This window comes from Diabrotica virgifera, chromosome 1, assembly GCF_917563875.1.
Source record: "Diabrotica virgifera virgifera chromosome 1, PGI_DIABVI_V3a".
Lineage (NCBI taxonomy): Eukaryota > Metazoa > Arthropoda > Insecta > Coleoptera > Chrysomelidae > Diabrotica > Diabrotica virgifera.
Genome location: NC_065443.1, coordinates 116,032,619 through 116,054,417, shown reverse-complemented (window position 1 = coordinate 116,054,417; position 21,799 = coordinate 116,032,619). Strand labels below are relative to the sequence as shown.

Here is a 21,799-nt window from a genome sequence, read left to right as displayed (position 1 = left end):
CTCTGAGCCTTCGAGGACGTGAGAGTAGGATTTGTTGACAAAGCTGAATTCTTTTACTAAAACCTCTCACTTATTCACTTAAACCTAAGTCTCGGGGATCATTGGAAGTTGCTGTTTTTCTCTACTAAAGTTATACTTTATAAAGTTATACTAAAACTAAAGTCATACTTTAAGTATTAATTTTCGTGATAGGCTCACCTAACTGCTCACAACCAGATTTTTCTCGCCTTCCTATAATATTGCTTTCAAGATTTTCTATATTATTTAATTCAACATTGATGAGAACAGACATTTCTCATTATCTATCATTTTTATATACTTATTGGTACCTCCTTCATTCCATACTCGTAAAAACATCTTGGGGTAAGTATTTGATAATACAAAAAAACAAACTTTATAATAAAATAATTTTATATATGTACAATAAAAAAACAAACAGGTACACTAATTTTTGTCCAAAATATTTTTGGTGTTACAATAAAAAAAAAAACTATACCATAAATATCTTTTTGGCTCAATTCGAGACATATACTAGGCTTACAATAAAATTCAGTCTTCAAATTTGTCAATAAATGATATTTTGAATACTATATCCTCACATCCTAATTACTGTCAGACTGAGTATAAAGATATTGGTAATTAGGAGGGTATAGTTCCCAACAAATTATTGCAGCCAACCATATTTCAATCCTATTAGAAAGTCATTTGTACTTGAGTGGTGTCTTTTCGAGAGGTAAATAAACTGAACAGTAGGTTATTCATAATAATAAATTAACATTTATTTCTTTCTACCTGTGCCGGAAACTTAAACACACTACTCAAATGCAAATGACTTTGTAATAAGCATAAGATTAAGGTTTTCTGCAATAATTTGATGGCAACTATACAGCTACAAAAACGATAAACAAACGCTCATTATTGTGAAGTCGCTCAAAGATTAAAAGAACCTTTTTAGCAGTTTTGGTGGTGAATAAGTAAGTTATTATTAGATAACAGTAAGTAACACTTGACAGATATGCCACACAACGAATGCTGAGTTTCCGATTGTTTCAGCGTAACAGAGGCAAATTTGCAAACTTCATAATAATTGGGGTACTTTGTAACATAATCAATAATTAAGTGTATATAATCTGCGTTTAGTTTATGGACTCAAGAGATGATTATCTATAATATAGATAAAGTTATTTTAATTAGTGTTTTTAATCATTTAAAAACTTTTTATACTATGAATTAGGAACTAGGAGTGAAGAAACAATTAAAGAATAAATAAAGCAAATAATATCACTGCTTAGAATCAAAACAAAAAATAAAATCGAGACAAATACAAAGAAAAAACAAACACACTGCGTGGATAAGAAAAGGAAACATATTAGAAAATACTATAAAGGACCTTCTCAATAGTCAAAGGATTAAAGCAAGGAGACTGGCTGACACTATTCAACCTAGCTCTCAGATATGTGATAAGACAGTTGAATATAGGAAGAGCTAATCTCCTAACAATTAAATCAATACAGATTATCGCCTATGCCGACGACATCAGAATTATGTCTCGCAGAACAAAGAAGGTGGCAGATATATTATCACAATTAAAAACAGGGGCAAAACAGACCGGAATAGGAATAAATATTCAACAGACAAAAAAACTAACACAGGCAAGAATAAGGGGACGCAGACGCACAGTTGACTAAAGGCCGATATTCAAATTTCAAAAAGTTTCACATATTTGGTAGTTGCATTAAACACGAATGGAACAAAGGAACCAGAAATTCAGACAAGGATAATAAAGCTTATTTTTTGCTCGCCCATGGATGCCGCTCTAAAAACACCCACTGGAGATCGAAAATAAGTCTTTGAAAGAAAAGTAATAAGGAAGATATTTGGATTAATGAAAACAGAATATGGTTATCCAGGTACAACCATGAACTCTACCAACTGTTCAAAGAAGCACTGATCTCAGAATTCGTTAAACTTCAAAGACTTCGATAGGCTGGTCATGTAGTGAGAATGTAGACAGAAAGATTGCCGAAAAGAGTCCTAGATAGCAGGGCTCAAGATCAAAAGGAAGGCCATGGAGATAAATGAAATTATTAAGAAAAACATAGAGGCACAAAACAAAATTCAGAAAGCTAAAGTGAAGAAACTCAATGAAAATAATTCAAACACAAAATGGGAAAATAAAATATCTTTATTGGGAATTGACCACAATCTTATTTAATTGATATTTAAGTGATATACAGAATATTTTATTTTTGTATAAAATAAAAGTTCTGCCATTGCCTGGACGAATAAAGGTTAAAGTTAGGGAACAGGTCAAGGTCTTGGTGGCAGTAGCCACCAAAGACGGGATGGGCGAAATCGAGTTCCCAGCAACGGCGTCACCAGGATAATCCTAAGGGGAGGGGGGTTACAACTACTCGAGGGTCGCTAGGGGGTATGGAATAGTAATGGTGTTAAGCGTATGGAGGTCAAAGTACATCCCAATGGAGAGGGGGGAGGTTACAACCCCCAAAACCTTCCTAGTTATACGCTACTGGTTTCCATCGGAGGTTCTGATAAAATTAAAACTGCGGGCTAAGGTATGGGAACTACAGGTATATAGGGAAATGGTTCCCTTGAAAAAATAGAATCTATCATGTATTAGATACAGCTGTATTGAATGCATAGTCAATACATAGATGGAGTGGCCTTGTAATTAATTTTAAAACCTACAGCCAACGAGCATGTACTTGCTTTGACTAAAAACCAAAGAAGACCACTGATCGAAGACTAAAAACAAATTAAGAGAAGACACAAGAACAAGTAATGATATTCAATTACCTAGGAGTAGAGATCACTACTGACAGGAATATTAGAACAGAGACCACAAGGCAAGTAGCAAAAGCAGCAGGAGTAAGTGGTTGCCTCAGAGAAACCATATTATGGAGAAACAAATATCTGACCACGGAAAGCAAAATGAAAGTATACAAGACAACAGTAAGACTATCCTAACATATGCAGAGAAGATATATTACCGATAATAGAACGACGAAACAACAAATCAACCATATCGAATTGAAAGTAATAAGATCAATACCGGGATAACATTAAGATAGAGACAAAGCAACAGAAGTATACGTGAACAATGCAAAATTTAAAATATTAACAGGTGGATAAAAACAAGAAAAAAAACTGGAACGAACATGTAAACCGAATGGGACCAGATAGATTAGCGAACATCTGTAAAACAACAAACTGTATAGCAGAAGACCCGTTGCAAGGCCGCCGAAAAGCTGGAAAGAGAATGTACAGTCAACAACAAGTGAATCAGAATAAGAGGCAGATAAACAGGAGTAATCCTAGTCACACGAAGAAGAAGAAGAAGAAGAGAACACAGAATCACCTTCTAGAACAAGTCTATAGATGTCCCCATTTAGCGACAATGGTTGCGATAATCCCTGTTTAACTTAATAGTGCAGCAGCACTAAACCTGATAGTCGCTATCAGAGAAGAAAAAAAGAAACACCTATTTTGAACATCCACAATGCAATCTGGATCTCCTGTGACGAAAAAAAAAAAACAAATCAATTGATCACATCAAAAAATATTTAAACACGGGTCAGAAGTAATGAATTGCAGTACCTACTCATAGCAACACAGACTCGGACCATTTCTTAGTGATCTCAAATTTGAGGCAGAAACAGTAAATATTGATCATGAATGAGAGAAAATGGTATATATTAGAAACCTACATTATTATAGAAAAGAAACCTACATCTTCTTATACTAGAAAAAACTTCGACAATCTGTTAGGAGATGCAATAGACAGATAAATTGGAAACTCATGGGAACACAAGAGAGAAAGAGAAAGTCTTTGGATCAGACGGGATGATAGTGCTGAAGAAAATGTTGGAACAAGGATGGATGAACGTATCAACTGCGTAGAGACCATTCAAAGAGACAAGGAGAGAGCTGTGTCCAAATATACATAAGATACAAAACAATATACAAAAACAGATATAAAACTGAAAATATTACAAATAATACAAAACCATGGTAAATACGATTACTTTAACATATACATGGTTTAATCTCGACTTCATAATTTTCTATACATTCAGTATTTTCTGGAAAATTAACAGCAATATATGTTCTAAACTAAGATATATTTAGTTTGAAAGTGGCTGTAGTTTATTACCTAAAAGTGTCTAAGTACCTGAAAAATCTAAAACAACCGACAAACTTGCGCACCCTTCTTAAAAAGAAGAATTTCTATGACACGACGCTTTTTAGAAAATAAATCATAAGGCTACTATTCTCCATTGCTGTGCATATAATTTAAAGACAAACCCATCGTTGGTATACTACTCACGACATTTGTGGTCCGTTTGTGAACTGAATCAAACACAGAGTTTCCATACTTCACTGTATTAGTCACAGCTCCTAGAATACCTTTCATGAGATTTTTCCTCGATCCCTCAAGGTCTTTATCGATTTTCAACTCACTTTTGTCAACTAAATATTTCAATATAGTCCTATTGAAACTACTAGGGTTTTCTTGGTGGGGAAAATGCCCAGCATTTTGTATTATTTTCATGAAGAACTTCTCACAGTACTCGGTAGAATCCACTATGCCTTCTAATTTTACCAAATGATCTTTTGCTCCAGTAATTAGTACAACTGTATTTGTTATCTCTGCGCCATTTTCTTGGACTTTAAGAAATGGAAGATTTCTGTAGTAGTTTATGGGCCCAGTCCAGTCTTCTTGCCGTGAAAAGACGTATTTATAAGCTTCTAGGTATATATCGTTTTGTGGAAGATGCTTGTGGTACTGATTGATAATCTTAACATCTTCTTTAAGAGCATCGATTTCTGGTAAATAGGGAATTTGGACAAAATTTAGCCATTGATAGGCCACCTTACTAGCACTAATCAAATTCTTCCAGTAGACGTTGGGATGAGGACAAGAAACCGCTATAAATTTCTTCACTAAACCTGGATGTTGGTGAACTAAATACCAACCTATTAAACCACCCAAATCGTGTCCAATCAAATCACATTCACTGACGCCTAGCGCGTGGATAAAATCCTTGATTTCCTCAAGGATTATTTGGATCCTGTAGCTGCTTCGCCATGCTGGTTTATCTGAATCTCCAAAGCCTTTGAGATCTAAGGCTACAACTCTGAAATGCTGGCTAAGAGCAGGTAGTTGGTAGCGCCAGCTGAGCCAGCAATCCGGGAAGCCATGTAACAGGAGTATCAGTGGTTGATCCCGTTGTCCTGCTTCCACATAATGTAGTTTTATTCCCTAAAAGATAAATAAATTAATAAAAAAGCGAATTAAATTAGAAGGTAAATAAATTAACAGTTAACAAGAATGACGATTACTACGATTAAAAGGGCACTGAAGTTCGAACAAAATCAAAGATCCGGTAGAAGAAGAGAAACCAATTGGATAATTATCCTGCCGTATATAAAGGGCATGATATATTATAAGACATAATAGAGACTATATTATTTAACAACGACATGAAAATCTCAACCATGTTACCATTCACAAAAACAAAAATTGTATTGGAAAATCAAGAAGTATACATGACCTCTTGTGAGGATTGTGACAAATTGTACATCGGACAGACCAATCAAAGAATATAGGTTACACGAGAAGAACAGAACGAAAGAAGAAGACGTCATCCCTAGTACATGTCATAGTCATAAACACAGGGCATAAAATTAACTTAAATGAAATAACGATGCTGAATAATATTGAAAATATGACCAAACGGACAAGGGCGGATCCAGGACAGATTTTGGGGAGGGGCCATGAACTTTTTTTTGAGAGGGATACCGGAGGGTCTGGGGGAAATTTTTAAAAATGAGGGTTATAATAATGAGTTTTAAGGCATTTTTTACAGACTTTTGAGTGCCATAAAGACATTCCAAACTTATAGTTATTAAAGTATTATTAAAGTCAGGACACATTTCTTCGGATCTAAGTGTAGTTCTTTCAACAAGTTTAATACTATTTTTTCCAGTGCTTCACCTGTCAGGCCTTGTTCTTTCCCTCTTTCTGATTTTCACTAATTATTTTTATGTTCTCATAAGCGTCAATGAACTTGAAGACAAAGTTTTCACGAATGTTGTTATTGTGTAAGTATCTCACATTTAGAGAAAGCTGTTCCACGTGGGATCCATCGGTCATTTCATCAAACATGACAGAGTAATAATTTGCAATTTGAACCTGATTCATTATTTGTTCAATTATTTCTTCACCACAACATGTTATATGTTATCATTGATTTTGACTGATGCTACTAATGTATGTTGCTCGGGAAAATGCGGTGGATAGGTGTTGTTTGAGTCTTATCTCCTGATGCGATTTTAAACCTTAACAATTTCCGTCATTGTTAGGTCCAGCCTCTTCGTCCAGAAGCAGAAGGCTATCATCACGATAGCCTCTTAGAGGAGTATTTTGTCGACTTAAGAACACTATAGAGTATAGACTCTACTATTAGTCGTAGTCTTTCTCTATTTTCTTGTACCTATTTAGACCTCTGAGAGTATATCTGGTTAATGACTGACTTTTGCAGGTTGCGATAACTTTATAGAAAATCCAGCCCAACCTGAACGCATTCCTTGTGGTATGATGTTTTTTCATGGGTTTGTATGGCTCCATCTTTGACGATGAGTTTGGTTAAACATGTTAAAGGTTTCGTGACAAGACTTTGAGCTGTCATTCCTTTATTGTGACCATGTTTTTCGTTAGAAAAATAAAACGCAATCTTGATAAACAATCTCTTTTGACTGTGCGAAAGTACCAATAAACTCCTTTGTTCTAAGTGCTGTTGACCGAAGTAATGCTTCATTTCTTTTCTATGTGTATACAAAATATGGAAATTGATACGAGTTTGATGGCTGCCAAGTGCCAAGGTCGTTCTAAAAATTGGCGGTTTGTAAAATTATCAACATTTTGATTTGCAAAACATCCTATGTCATTCTTGAAGCTTTCGTTACTGCTTTTGTTCAATTCTAGTCCAGACAACATATTTATCTCCTATTTTGTACATATACATGTGTTTGAAACTAAAAGCATTTGAACTACAAATATTTAAGTTTATATTTTTTTAAATTTTCGGAGGGGGCCATGGCTCCCTGGATCCGCCCTTGCAAACGGAAAAACCGAACAGAGCTCTGGAAGCTGGAATACCACAGAGGGTGACCTTTCCATTCCTTCTGTATAGCATATACACAGCAGATGTTCCAAGAACACCCGGAACACTACTCAGCATTGATGCAGACGACTCTGCAATCGCAGGAAAACACAGAAACCTGGATGTTATAAGGAGGAACCTGGATGAATGGAGTATCCAATGGAAAATAGCAATATGTATATCCAGTATCTTGCGCACATATAAGTCAAAGCAACAAAAAGAAGATACAAGCAGCACATAATTGTAAGAATGAAAGAAAAGCTAGAACAAAATTAGATGAGCTAGAAGACCACACTTTTACCGCGCTATACACGGTACAGGTGTAATATCGTTACTATGGAACAAATCTCATACTATTGCTGGAATATATGGCCTTGCACTATCCTGTATGTAACAAAAATTAGGAACTTAGGAAATTAGGAACACAGCATTGACAAACGAAAGGATAACAGGTTCTAAGATGTCGTCAATATATTGATTGACCGCATCTTAGCTAACTAAGGTTAATTAAAATAATTTGATAATTTGTCCAAAGAAGAACATTCTGAACACGTCTCCACAGTAGGACACTACACATATAAGCAGTCCCAAAAATTCATAAAGAAAGTGTATACTTGAAACCAATTTGTAGTAGCATGGGTTCACCTTGAAGCAAACTGTCTAAATTGTGCTAGCACACAATACAACAACATACATTAAAAACTCACAACAATTCCTGCAAAAAGTAGCAAAAATAAACTATAATCACTATAAGAATTAAACTAGAGAGGGACAATACATTGAGAACCAGAACCAAACTCAATGTATCAGCTATCGTGGAGCTACTAACATCATGCACAGACAATACCTGCTTCCAACTCAATAACGATTTCTATTAGCAAAGCTTATCGTTATCTCCATTATTAGCAGATATATTTATGGAGGATTTCGAACAGAACATACACAAACAACCCATAGTAAACAGTATGGTGGAGATATGTAGATGATATACATATGTTTTCCATTTGGCCTCACGGACCAGAAACATTGGACAAATTCCTGACCGGCATCAACAATAAAGAAGAATCAATCAAATTCACCATGGAAAACTACCTTTTCTGGATGTGCTAATCACCAAAGATGTTACAGGATATGCAACCAAAGTTTACAGAAAGCCATCACACACCAGCAGATATTTAAATTTCCACTCAAATCACAATGTAAACATTCAAAAAAAGGAATCATCAAATCATGATACGATGGAGTCCAAGACACATGTTCCAATGAAAAGGCATTTGAAGAATAAAAACCTGCAACAAATGTTTTAATAAAGAATGACTACCCATTGTCATTTAAAAACAAGGAGAGAAGAAAGAAAACCTGATAATAGAGAGTTATTATTATAATATAAAGGATCCTTTATTACAGGATACTTTAATAAAGGGCAAATACAGGACGGGTCTAAAAGAAGTGGTATTGCAAACGCAGTTAAGGAATCTTTTATTTTGACAAATGACATGAAATATTTTTGTAAATATAAAAATAACCTATAAAATTCCATTTGTTGATAAAAGTTAAAATAAGATAATTGAAAAGAGTAAAACGTTAAATTTAATTATTTTGTCATTTAAAGATGTTTAGACAACAACTTATATCCCATAATACTCATCGTTTAATAATATGGAAGTGCAATTGGAAATACCTACTATTTTAGGAGTTTTTAAATACTTTTGGATTATGAGTATATAAAATGGGGAATTTCTGCAGAATATATTATTAGGGAATAGTGGATATCCAGTCCTCAACTACAACTACCTATGACACCATTGCAGAATATTAAGACAGAAGTTGTGTTTTATAATCAATCACAAACCCCTTCAAGAATTGTTATTGAAAGAACATTTGGTATTTTGAGGAGATTTCCCATTTTAACATATATAATGAGATGCAAGTTACCTTTTGTTCAAAGAATAATATCAGCTTGTTCAGTTTTACATAATATTGCAGTAGATAATAGAAAAAACGTTGAAATACTGGCAAATGAGTGCTATTGATATTGATATAGAAGCTGTGGCAGTATATTTTCAACCAGGAGCTAATCTAATGCAACTAAATTGTGCGTGTGTTTGTTTAACCCTTAACTGGTGACCATGCGTCTCACAGACTCTGCACGTTTATTAACGCGTCTGCGTTTCTCGCCACAAGTACGTAGCAAATTCGGTGTACCTTCCTAGCTTTTAGAGTATATTCGAATGTGTTAATGAGGGGTACCTCGCTTGTCCCGTTTTCGAAATATTTACGTCACGGAGTCTACTAGACGCAAGGTCACCAAGTGTTATTTTAATATGGATAGTTTTCGTAAAGCTGTAAGAGTATTAGACGATGATTTCGAACAAGTATGCACAAAATGGTATAATGAGGCGAACAGTGACATTACTGATGATGATGTGGAAGAAGAATATTATATAGAAAGTGATGAAATTTGTATAAATTGTACCGGGGTAGAATAGATTTTTAACGTTTTTTTGTGATTTGCAGGTTTTGTGCAGAATTGCAATTATGTTGTTTTTAACAATTTTTTATATAAAATGTACCTATTGTTAAACATACATAATATACTATATTTGTTTGTATATGTTTAATTTTTTTTTTGGATATGACTTTAAAAATTTTGTGTTATAAAACATGTTACCATTTTTTCTGTTTTTGTTATAAGTCCTACAGCTTGATTTTTTTCTTTTTGGCTAAATAAAAACGACATTACAATATTGTTTTATTATTAAAAACTGTTTTATTGCATTTTTTAAGTGCCAGCTTGACAAAAACAGCTTTTTTTAGCCAGGAGTCTGTTAGACTCATGGTCACCATTTATGTAATTAAAAATAGGGTCACCAGTTAAGGGTTAAAAATATTGTTTGACATTAAACTAATTTTATTTTTATTGGACTGCAGTTTGTTAATAAATTTATAAATAAATATTATATTGGTGACTGATTTTAAGTATTGTAGCGTGACTAGTGTAATTACTTCTAATTACAATAAAACTAGCGGTTCGTAATTTATATACGACTTTATTTATATAAGTTACAGACGAATTTATCTTATACACTAAACTTATTCACAAAATATGCCCGTATTTATACCCAGTTGTTATTCTGGAACAATCGACTCCCATCTCGAGCTATCGGCTTGTTCCGCCTACGTGACGTACCTTCCAGAATTCTCCGGCGAGGCCTAGCACATCCGATTACGTCATTCTCGAGGTGTTTACTGTTATACGGGGATCGGCCAAGATTTCTCTTCCGCTACACTGCTCCCCTCTTAAGATCTGAGCGTCTCGATCAGCAACTCTAAATGAAGGCCCAGGATGGCGGAATCTACACGACTCTCCAGCTCTGCATACACCCTTCAAGAAGAAATAACAGTCTACTGTCTTTGAAGGGTACGACATCTTCGGGTTCATGCAACACACAGTGATTTGTACACCAGTTCCTCTGAAGACCACTTCAAGCATGCTTCTCACAATCTTCAAATCCAGATTTTCTACTGCATGGCCTATTTTTGGTAAAGCCAAATTTTTGATGTCATAATTACACACGATTTTCTTCAAATTAGTTAGAGCACGCCATATGTTCTCGTAGCTTGGCGTGTCCGTATAAGACTTTCTGGTCACCATATACAGCAAAGATCGAGGACCATCTTCCAATCGCAGTACTCTTCCAATTTTAGGCTGCTGATTTCTTAACTCGTCCAGGCGGCCGAACTTTCTATTGAATACGGACGATATTCCTTTAGTCATCTCGAGGTCTTGGGCAACACAGTGGGCCAGAGAGACGTTTTCTGGAACACCAAACAGATCTTGCTGAACTTCTGTGGTCACGCCGAATCTAGCACTCTTTCTCGCTGCGTAATTTGACATAAATTGATTAAAACTTGGCTGTGCGACATCTTTCATCTCCTGTTGGAGGACTCGTGCTTCTTCTGTTTCATTTGAGCCAGCATATGGTGCAAGACGATTTATGTGAATAACTTTTGGTTTACCGTTTGGCAACTTCTTAATTCTATATATTACGTCATTTATTTTCTTCTTAACTTCATATGGACCTTCCCATTGTCTTTGCAGTTTAGGACATAAGCCTCGACGACGTTGCGGATTATAAAGCCAGACAAGATCACCTACTTCGAAGCTTTCATTCTTGCATCGAGAATCATATTGATCTTAATATATCTGCAGCATCACCTCGCAAAGCAGCAGTCAAGGAAACAGCCTTTTCTTGTTCGGTCCAATGGTTGGCGGTCGCAATAGCTTCGAATTGTCTAAGGTATATGGACCAAGAGGACTTCCCATCGAATGGTGGTAATTTAAATCTCATATGATGCGATGTTTCGTCTCTCGGTGTTTCATCCTTCACTACAAGATCTAAAGCTACTGCATTAACTGATGGTTGTACTTTTGTATCAGTTATCATGCTCTCTAGTTGTTTGATCTTCTCTTCTAGCATTTCTTTATTGTCGTCTACACTTTTCTGTATCTTATCGAATGTTCTGGAAACTTCTTCAAATTTCTCGTCGGTCTGTCTACAAACGTCTTTTATTACTTGAGAAACACTTTCAAATTTCTCATCGCTTTTTCTAGAAGTTTCATCGATCTTTTGAGAAACACTTTCAAATTTCTCGTTGTTCTGTCTAGAAGTTTCATCGATCTTTTGAGAAACACTTTCAAATTTCTCGTTGTTCTGTCTAGAAGTTTCATCGATCTTTTGATAAACACTTTCAAATTTCTCGTTGCTTATCTTAGAAGTATCATCAATCGTTTCAGAAACAGTTTTTAATTTCGATAAGATTGCTTGTTCTGCTGACTGGAAGTGGAACGTCTCTGGATCATCTCCGTTCTTCGTTAGGACTTCCTCGAGTCGTGCTTGTAGGACTATCTTGAGCCCACTGCTGTCCAGATCCCGTTCCTCTAGCTGTACACGGAGCTGTTTTACTGTAAGTTCTCGTAGCAACATCTTTGGTCGGCACACACGTACTTTCCAAAATGTCTTTTAAAAGTCTTTCCGAATACCGAACAATCAACGCACTTTAACTATTCCCGACGAATAAAGTCCAAAAGTCTTTTAAAGTCTTTCCGAATACCGAACAATTAACGCACTCCGGTTATTCCCGACGAATAAAGTTCAAAAGTCTTTTAAAGTCTCTCTGTAATTCACTTATTTATATCGCACTAAGTTTACCGAACACCGACACCAACTGTAGCGTGACTAGTGTAATTACTTCTAATTACAATAAAACTAGCGGTTCGTAATTTATATACGACTTTATTTATATAAGTTACAGACGAATTTATCTTATACACTAAACTTATTCACAAAATATGCCCGTATTTATACCCAGTTGTTATTCTGGAACAATCGACTCCCATCTCGAGCTATCGGCTTGTTCCGCCTACGTGACGTACCTTCCAGAATTCTCCGGCGAGGCCTAGCACATCCGATTACGTCATTCTCGAGGTGTTTACTGTTATACGGGGATCGGCCAAGATTTCTCTTCCGCTACAGTATTTTATGATCATTAGCAGGTTTTAAATAATAAATTTAAAAATATATACATGCTATTGGCATTTGATCTTTTATCGTTTAAAATATGTTCAATTGTTCATTAAGATCCATTATGGCCCTCTCTTTTCACCTCTGGATAACTAGTTATCAGGAAGTTTATCTGACAAGATACTAATAGATATCTGGCAGAGAAAAACTAACTAGTTAGAAAAACTAACTAGAAAAGTTAACTAGTTATCCGGAGCTGAAAAGACAGATACTAAGGATACTGTTATATAAACTTCCCAATAATTAGTTATCTGGAAATGAAAACACCTCTAATATCTAATCTGTCAAATAAACTTTCTGATAGACAAAAATATAATAGAAGAATTGAGCTTTATGGTGGTTTTTTATTAATTTTTTTGGCAGTGTCTCTAAATAAACAAACACTGATGGCATGAAATGGATCACAAATAAGGAGGTTCTAGGAGGAATGAAGAAAGAATTGGAGATTGTGTTTACCATTAAACGCATAAAACTGCAGTATCTGGGACACATATGAGAAATCAGCACCGTTACTCCCTGCTGCAGTACATATTGCAAGGTACAGTCAAAGGTAAGAGAAGACCCAGTAGAGGGAGAATATCAATGGAACTGTTTTGAATTGCTGCTAGCAAGGTTATGATTGCTAATATGATTTCCAACATTTGAAACGGATAGGAACCAAAAGAAGAAGATGGCATGAAAATGAAAGTATATTAATACTTTTGATTAAAAACTTTATAGATTCTAATCTATAAAAGACTAAATTTTCAAAAATAAATAAGTACTTAAACCTTTGTTTTATTTTGTTAACCTAACCTGTTATAGGTATATCTGTTGAATTGAAGAATTTTGAATCTAGAATTTTAACAAATCCTAACCTTCTTTAAAATATATTGAAATTACCTCTTATATCTATAATAAATATTTATTTCTATACAACAATGTAAAATATATTGAGTTTAAATGAGTTAATGATAATCTATGTCTGATCGTTGTATTTAATAACACTTTAAATTTATTTACATAATATTCCTTTTTACAACTTTTTGTAATCACTCAAGCTTCAATAAAATGTTCTTTTTTATATTCCTGTGGGTCAAAACATCAATAATCTATATCTGAGAATATTACTTAGAGTTCTTTTTAATAAATAAAACCCAACATACAACTTTAATGATGAAAGTTAATCAAATACAGTCGGAAAAATGAAAGAATACCCATGAACGAACATATAAAACATGCTGTATTTTCCTGTCACCGTGTCACAAAGAAAATTGTCCAGTGCAAGTACATGTAACAATAATTATTACATGTACTTGTGCTGGCCAATTTTTTGTGTGACATGGTGACAGGAAAATACAGCGTGTTTTACATGTTCGTTCATGGGTATTCTTTCATTTTTCCTACTGTATCAATCGCACAATAAAATTATCAATCAAAAGAAACGACAAGATAAATTCAAAATACAAGTGAAGTTAGACTTTTCTTCACATTTTTGACACGTTATGTCAAAATAAAGGAACTTTTATTAAAAGAAGGGTGTCCTCTAATTTTCCTTAAATACAGGCGGCCTGTATTTTATTAAAGGACAAAAATAAAAGACGCAATACTGCACATGCTTATATGTCAAAATAAAGGATCTTTTATTACAGGCCGACTTAAAAGACGTTGGCAATAGAGAGATATCGAAACTGTGAGTTAAAAGTTCCTTTATTACAGGATCTTTTAATAAAGGACAAATACAGGACATGTGACATGTGTAATGAGAGTTATCGAAAAGCAGTTTTAAGGAATCTTTTATTTTGACAAATGACATTAAATATTTTTGTAAATATAAAAATAACCTATAAAATTCTATTTGTAATCTCTTATAAAAAATAAGATCTTATTATATTATAGAGATAAAAATTAAAATAAGAGTAAGAACAAGACAATTAAGAATAAGATCATTGAAAAGAGTAAAACGTTGAATTTAATTATTTTGTCATTTAAAGAACAGCATAACCCATAATACTCACTGTCTCACTGTACAACATGAAAGTGAAAATAGAAATACTATGTTATAACTATAAGGGAGTTATAGGAGTTGTTAAATACTTTTGCATATTATGGGTATACGAAATGGAGATTTATGGACAATGTATCTGTTAGGGAGCAATTGAAGTGCTGTGTAATTAATCACAAATTGCTTCAAGAGCTGTTATTGAAAGAACATTTTGTATTTTGAAGAGAAGATTTCCAATATTAATATGTGAAATAAGATGCAAGTTATATTTAAAGAATAATATGAGTTTGTTCAGTTTTACAGTTTCATTGAAATTTGTACTAACAAATATGAAGGTGGTGCGATTTAATCGAACAAGCTTTGTTGTTTATTTGGGTTTATATGACTGCGGACACTAAATCCATTCGCCAAATCGAACAAGCTGTGGCAGTACATTTTCTAACAGGAGCAAATCTAGTGCAACTACATTTTGTGTGTGTTTGTGTTAAAATTATTCGCAATTTAAGGCAAGTTTAAATGGTTAATGTTGATAATTTTATTTTTATTGGACAAAAAGTTATAAATAAATAGGTATAGTATATATAGTTTAATATTGGTGTCTGATTTTAAGTATTTTATTATTAGCAGTTTTTTAATAAATTTATAAATACATATTGGTGTTTGATTTTACGTATCCTTTAAAATATGTTATATCACTTTCCGTTAAAAGGACTTCCACAACTAGCAAAAATGTATGAACAAATTGTTTTATCGGGTTTTGTAGAACCGTTGATACACAGATGCGTTGCAGAGCACATATAGAAAATTAAACAAATTGTGGATGAGTGGAATGCCCTATACAAAGCTTGAACGCCACAAAAGCGACTAAAATCCAGGAAAAGCTTCCTTGGAACAGTGCAGGATGAGTATTTTCCTCTTCCCTAGGTTCAATGGACCAGACAATCTCTAGACCTAGACTTTAAAACACGGAAAACTATAAATAGGATATGACCAGGGGTCGCTCCAGTAAAATCAAACATTATAAAATGGGGGAAAATAGACCAAGATGATGTGAACTGTGACTATGGAAAAATACAGAATATGGAACATCTTCTTACATGCAGAAACTATCCTTGTACCCTCGAAGATTTGTGGCTCGGCAACAAAGATGGAGCCGACATAGCCCAAAACTAAAGTAAGTGTTTTAAAGGACAAAAATAATAGATGAATAGCTTTATGGTGGATGAATTATTTTGACAGTATATTTAAATAAACAAAAGCTGATGGCACGAAAATGAAAGTGTAATACTTTTGGTTCAAAACGATATAAATCAAGGACAAAAAATTTCAAAAATAAATACTTAAATCTTTGTTTTATTGTATGAACCCGTTTATATTTTAATACCATTTATGTTATATATCTGTTGAATTGAACTCTACCTTTGAATGCAGAATTTGAACAAATCCTAAACTTTTCTACAATGTCTCAAGTATGATACTTGTGCATTCAAATTAATTGAAATTAGGTAGGTACATCTTATACATCTGTAATAAAAATATTTATTTCTATACAAAAATGTCTGGAGTTTAAATGAGTTGTAAAGAAATTCTATGTCTGATTATTGTACCTAATTATTAAAAACTAAAATTATTTACAAAAATTATATTTAATTTCCTGTTTACAAACTTTTTCTAATAACTCAATGTTCTTAAATATTCTTTTTTATATTGATTTGGGTCAAAACATTAATAATCTATATCTGAGAATAAACTGTTATTCCTTTATTTAGGAGTTCTTTTTAATAAATAAAACTTCAACTTAGATCAAAAATATCCAGATGTGATAAAAACATAAATATAAGTGAAGTTAGACGCCTTTCTTTTCTTGTTTCTTCACATAATTTGACAAATATGTCACATTTTTGACACGTTACGTCAAAATACAGGATCCTTTATTAAAAGATTTTTGTCCTTTATTTTTCCTTAAATACAGGCGGCCTGTATTTTATTACAGGACAAAAATAAAGGATGTGATACTGCGCTTGCGTATATGTCAAAATAAAGGATCTTTTATTAAAGGACGATGTTAAATGGGGTTTCGATATCTCTCTAATAACTCTCTAGTTACTCTTACTTTTATTACTAAAAGTTTTTTCTTTCTTCTTTGTTATGAATCTAAAATATTTATAAATGATAGGTTTTAGTTTTGTTTATTGCAAAATATTACGACCAGAAATATATTCGGAAAATTTTTAATTATTATAAGGGACGAACATTTTGGATTTAAAAAGTTGTGTTGTTAGAAAACCGAGACCGAGCTAAAATCTAATCTATCAACCAAATAACCAATGCTACAATGTACAATGCACAAGTACTGTTGCAAATGTTTCTATGAATGTTTTTTTGCGGAGCAGATACAGACTGAAAATAATTTAAAATTTACTTATATTTGGATAGAATATGACGCCAGAGGTGTAACCAGGATGATCCTAAGGGGGAAGGTTACATCTACTTGAAGGTCTCTGGGGGTATGGAATAATAATGGTGTTAAGCTTATAGAGCTCAATGTGCATCAAAAAGGGGGGAGTTATAACCCCCAAAACCACCCCCTGGTTACGCCTATGTATGACGCAGGTCTTATTGACAGTTTGATTAGTATAGCACAAGACTTTTGGAGTGAAAATATTTTCCCCCATCTATTTGGCTCTGCTAATTATTAAAAATAAATGGAATAAAACTTTGATAAAATATAGTCCAGGAACCAAAGCTTTTCACCACGCAATTTTTACAGAGTGGATCAATTTCCTTGAAAATTTGAGAATAAGTAGTGGATAGTCCATGGATCAAAATCTATATGATGCCGACAGGCGCTTTTACCATGGGGGTGGAAATTTTTTATTATATTTTGACCGCAAAAGTTAATAGAAACGTTCATTCTAAGCAAAAAATATTCTATACATGTTTTTGATAAAGTTAATAGTTTTTGATTTATTCGCTATCGAAAGTGTTAATTTTATATCTAAAAAATCAATGTTTTTCGATGGTATACTCATTTACGATTCACCCAAGTTTTGCCGTAGAACAAATTTTATCAAACCAAGTTCCTGAGAATTAAATTACCTACAATTTCATATTTAAACATTTTTTCGTATCTCTGACGCTAATCTTTCTATTCTGAAGAAAATTGCATTTTTTACCAAATTGCAAACATTCGTTATTCGCTTTAAATTTCAGTTTTTTAAAAACTAATCATTCTAAGCCAGTCAAACTTCTAGAATCTATGAATAATACATAAATAAAGAAGAATAAATAAGGCCAATGACTAAAAACACCGCCAACTTACAATATTATGCTTCCAATTGGATTTCTCCTTTTTTTTTTCAAAAAAAATTGATTTTTTAACCGTAACTTTTTATTTTTTTTTATCTTGGAAAGTTCGTTGAAAAAGAATTTTGTAGGTTTTTACAAGATCTATAAGGCTAATAATATTAAATTCTTTTAAAATTCTCAGTCACAAAAGAGGTAGCATTGAAAGGGTTGGTTTTTGCATGATATTACAAGATTTAGTTGTCAATAGATAACTCAATTTTTGCCGCAAAATAAAATTTTTGCAAACCAAATTCTTGAAAATTAGATTAGCTACAATTCCATATTTAAATATTTTTTCGTATCTCTGATGCTAATCTTTCTGTTCTGAAGAAAAAGGCATTTTTTACCAAACTACAAAAACTCGTTATTCGATTTTCATTTCATTTTTTTAAAAACTAATCATTCTAAGCCCATCAAACTTTTAGAACCTATTATTAACAATACATAAATCAAGAAAATTGAATGACAAATTTTAATTAGGGTGGCGATTAGGCGGTTGCTTACGATCACTTTTTTGCTGAATAAAATAGGGACTGACATTCTTTTCATATAAGTCACTTAATTTTTTTAGCTAGAGATTTTTTTTATTTTTTGAGATACATATTTTTAAATACTTTTAATTAGTTTCAACAAGTTATCCTTGAAAAATGCATAGTTTTCCCGTCCTTTGACTTTGAAACTACAATATTTAGCATTTGACGAAGAGGAGCCAACATACAGGGTGTTTCATTAATAATTGTCCATATAGTAACTGGAGAAACCTTAGCACAAAATACGAAGATTTAACCTAAAACATTTAAATAAAATGTGGTTCCTTACTGAGTTACAGGGTGTTTTATCTAAAAATTTAAAAACTATTTTTGCTCAGCATTTTAAAACTATACGACGTATCATTTTCATAATTGGCAGAAAGTGCGACTACTAGACATCCTACTAAATAATGATAAACAAACGTTTCTAGCTACTACCAGAGGCGTACGACAGGGGATGGTGAATGGTTGACCCTTCTCAAATTCTACGCCACTGGAGGAATTACTATTTTAGTGCCATTTTTATATTCTCTAATACTTTATACGTAAATAATATACTCTTCATTGGTAACGATAAAGTCATGAGTTTTCGAGATATTTGAAGTTAAATATGAAACGGCACAGTTATTTTGATTAATTTATATTATTCATAATGATTAAAATTTAAAAATTATTTGTACCCAGTACTTTAAGACTATTTGGCGTATCCTTATCATACTTGGCGGAAAGTGTAGGTACTGTACACCCTACTAAATTAAGATAAATAAACGTTTCTAGCTACTACCAGAGGCGTACGACAGGGGATAGTGGCTGGTTGACCCTTCCCAAATTCTACACCACTGACAAAATTGCTATTTTAGTGTAATTTTTTGATTTTGCAATAATTTTTATGTAAATAATATACCCTTCATTCGTAACGATAAAATGATTAGTTTTCGAGATATTTGAAATTAAAAATGAAGCGACACAATACATTAATCAAAATAAACGTGTCGTTTCATTTTAAACTTCAAAGATCTCGAAAACTAATGACTTTATCGTTGCGAATGAAGAGTATATTATTTTCATAGAAAGTATTGGAGAATCCAAAAATTGAATTAAAATAGCAATTTCGCCAGTGGCGTAGAATTTGGAAAGGGTCAACCATTCACTTTCCTCCGTCGTACGCCTCTGGTAATAGCCAGAAACGTTTCTTTAACATAATTTAGTAGTTTGTCCAGTACCTATACTTCCTGCCAAGTATGAAAAGGATACGTCGAATAGTTTTAAAATTCTGAGCAAAAATAGATTTTAACTTTTTAGATAAAACACCCTGTAACTCAGTAAGGAATCACATTTTATTTAAGTGTTTTAGGTTAAATCTTCGTATTTTGTGCTAAGGTTTCCCCAGTTACTATATGGACAATTATTAATGAAACACCCTGTATAATGAATAGTTCGATTACTATTGGTTTTAAAGAAAATAAAAAAAACGGTTTTGTTTATTTTTTCAAAAGGTACATTTTTGTTAAGTAACGTTGTTTTGATAAAACGAAAACTTTTTGAGTTATTAGCAGAAAACTGATTAGAAACATTGATTTTTTCGAGATAAAACTAACACTTTCGATAGCGAATAAATCGAAAACTATTAATTTTACCAAAAAAATATGTAGAACGTTTTTTGCTTATAATGAATGTTTTTACTAACTCTTTCGGTCAAAATATAATAAAAATCGCCACCCCGAGATGGGGTGTCAACCACCCCCATGGTAAAAACGCCTTTTGGCATGATATAGATTTTGATCCTTGGACTATCCACTACTTATTCTCAAATTTTCAAGCAAATTGATCCATTCTGTAAAAATTGAGAGGTTTTGTCCTATTTTAAGCTTCATTACTTGGACTAATAAAGTTTTATCCATAAATTATTTTTTATTTCTTTATCTGAGAATGAAATTCAAATTTTAAACTAGATATTTTATATATTTTAATAAAACATCCTTTCTTTTTATTAGTAATTTTTTAGTAATATCTATGTACATAGTTACACAGCCTTGTAATATAGTTTGGCATTTTACACCAGTTAATAGGGAAAAAAATCATCGATTTCACGTAAAAATGTTAAGCAGGGTTTTCAAGGTTTTAAACGATAGATGAGGGATAAATGATGATAATTCCGTGAAGACGTACAGCTAATTTTTCTTCTTCTTTTTTTTAAACAGTTACAAAGAATGAAAAATCAGTTTTTTTACCAGAAAAATGTTTCAAATAAATATTAAAGACCCTAAAAAGTTTTTTAATTTGGTGGGACCCATATTGAAATATATAAACAATTGACCGAGATAATTGTAAAAAACTCTCATTTCTGCACTAATTTATAAATATTAATAACTGTATTTTTTGCACAACGATATTTAATTTAACTACTTTAAATTATGCCAATTAATGGGTTATTTCAATGTGCTAAATTTCAAACAGATCGACCAAATAGTTTATAAGTTATTCAATTTGTTTATCCCAGAGAGCAATTGTTTAAACAACTGTTCTTGCCCTAACAGAGGCTGTAGAGGTATTCTACAAATCGCAATCGATTATTTGCGACTTTAGTTTTAAGAAGTATTGAAAATGTTTTAAGATTTTACCAAAATTGTTATTAAAAAAACCGTCTGAAATAGACCCTACTTTTTAGGTTATAAACAATTAGAATAACTTAGACAGTTTTTATGTTACACTCTTGTATGTAGGCTCACTAAAAAGCTGGTGAAAAAATACACATTAAAATAGTAAAAAGGATTTGTTTATAAACATTAAGAGCTGAAAATTAAATGAGTTGTTTAAGAAAATCTATATTTTATGATCCACTTCATAGATTGTATATGCAGTGAAAAAATAAAAAGTCATGACCCGTTAAACTGATGGTGCCCAATTTGAAACACTTTAAAAAAATTGGCATTTTGCTATTACTTACTTTAATTTTACAATAATTTCATAAGAATTACTTATATTTATTTATGACTAAAAGCTGTGAAAGAATAAGACGCAATGTAGAAGCTAGCTCAGGCACAGAAATTAAATTGGTTGAAAACACGATCTTTTCCATAAAACAAAAAATACTTTTAGCAGTTAGTAAAAATAAAAAGCAATCGATTGAACTTTTATGAGCAGATCTCAACAAATCTAGGTACC

At 32.7% G+C, this 21,799-nt stretch overlaps 1 protein-coding gene across 1 annotated transcript in view; it reads right to left on the bottom strand.

Moving 5' to 3' along the window:
• Positions 1–393: 393 nt before the first annotated feature.
• Positions 394–21,799, bottom strand: part of LOC114335597 (epoxide hydrolase 4-like) — a 34,032-nt gene continuing 12,626 nt past the window's right edge. Inside the window, exon 2 of the mRNA XM_028285848.2 lies at positions 394–5,284. Coding sequence (XP_028141649.1) covers positions 4,289–5,284 — 996 coding nt within the window. The 3' untranslated portion in view covers positions 394–4,288. The remainder of the gene's footprint in view (positions 5,285–21,799) is intronic.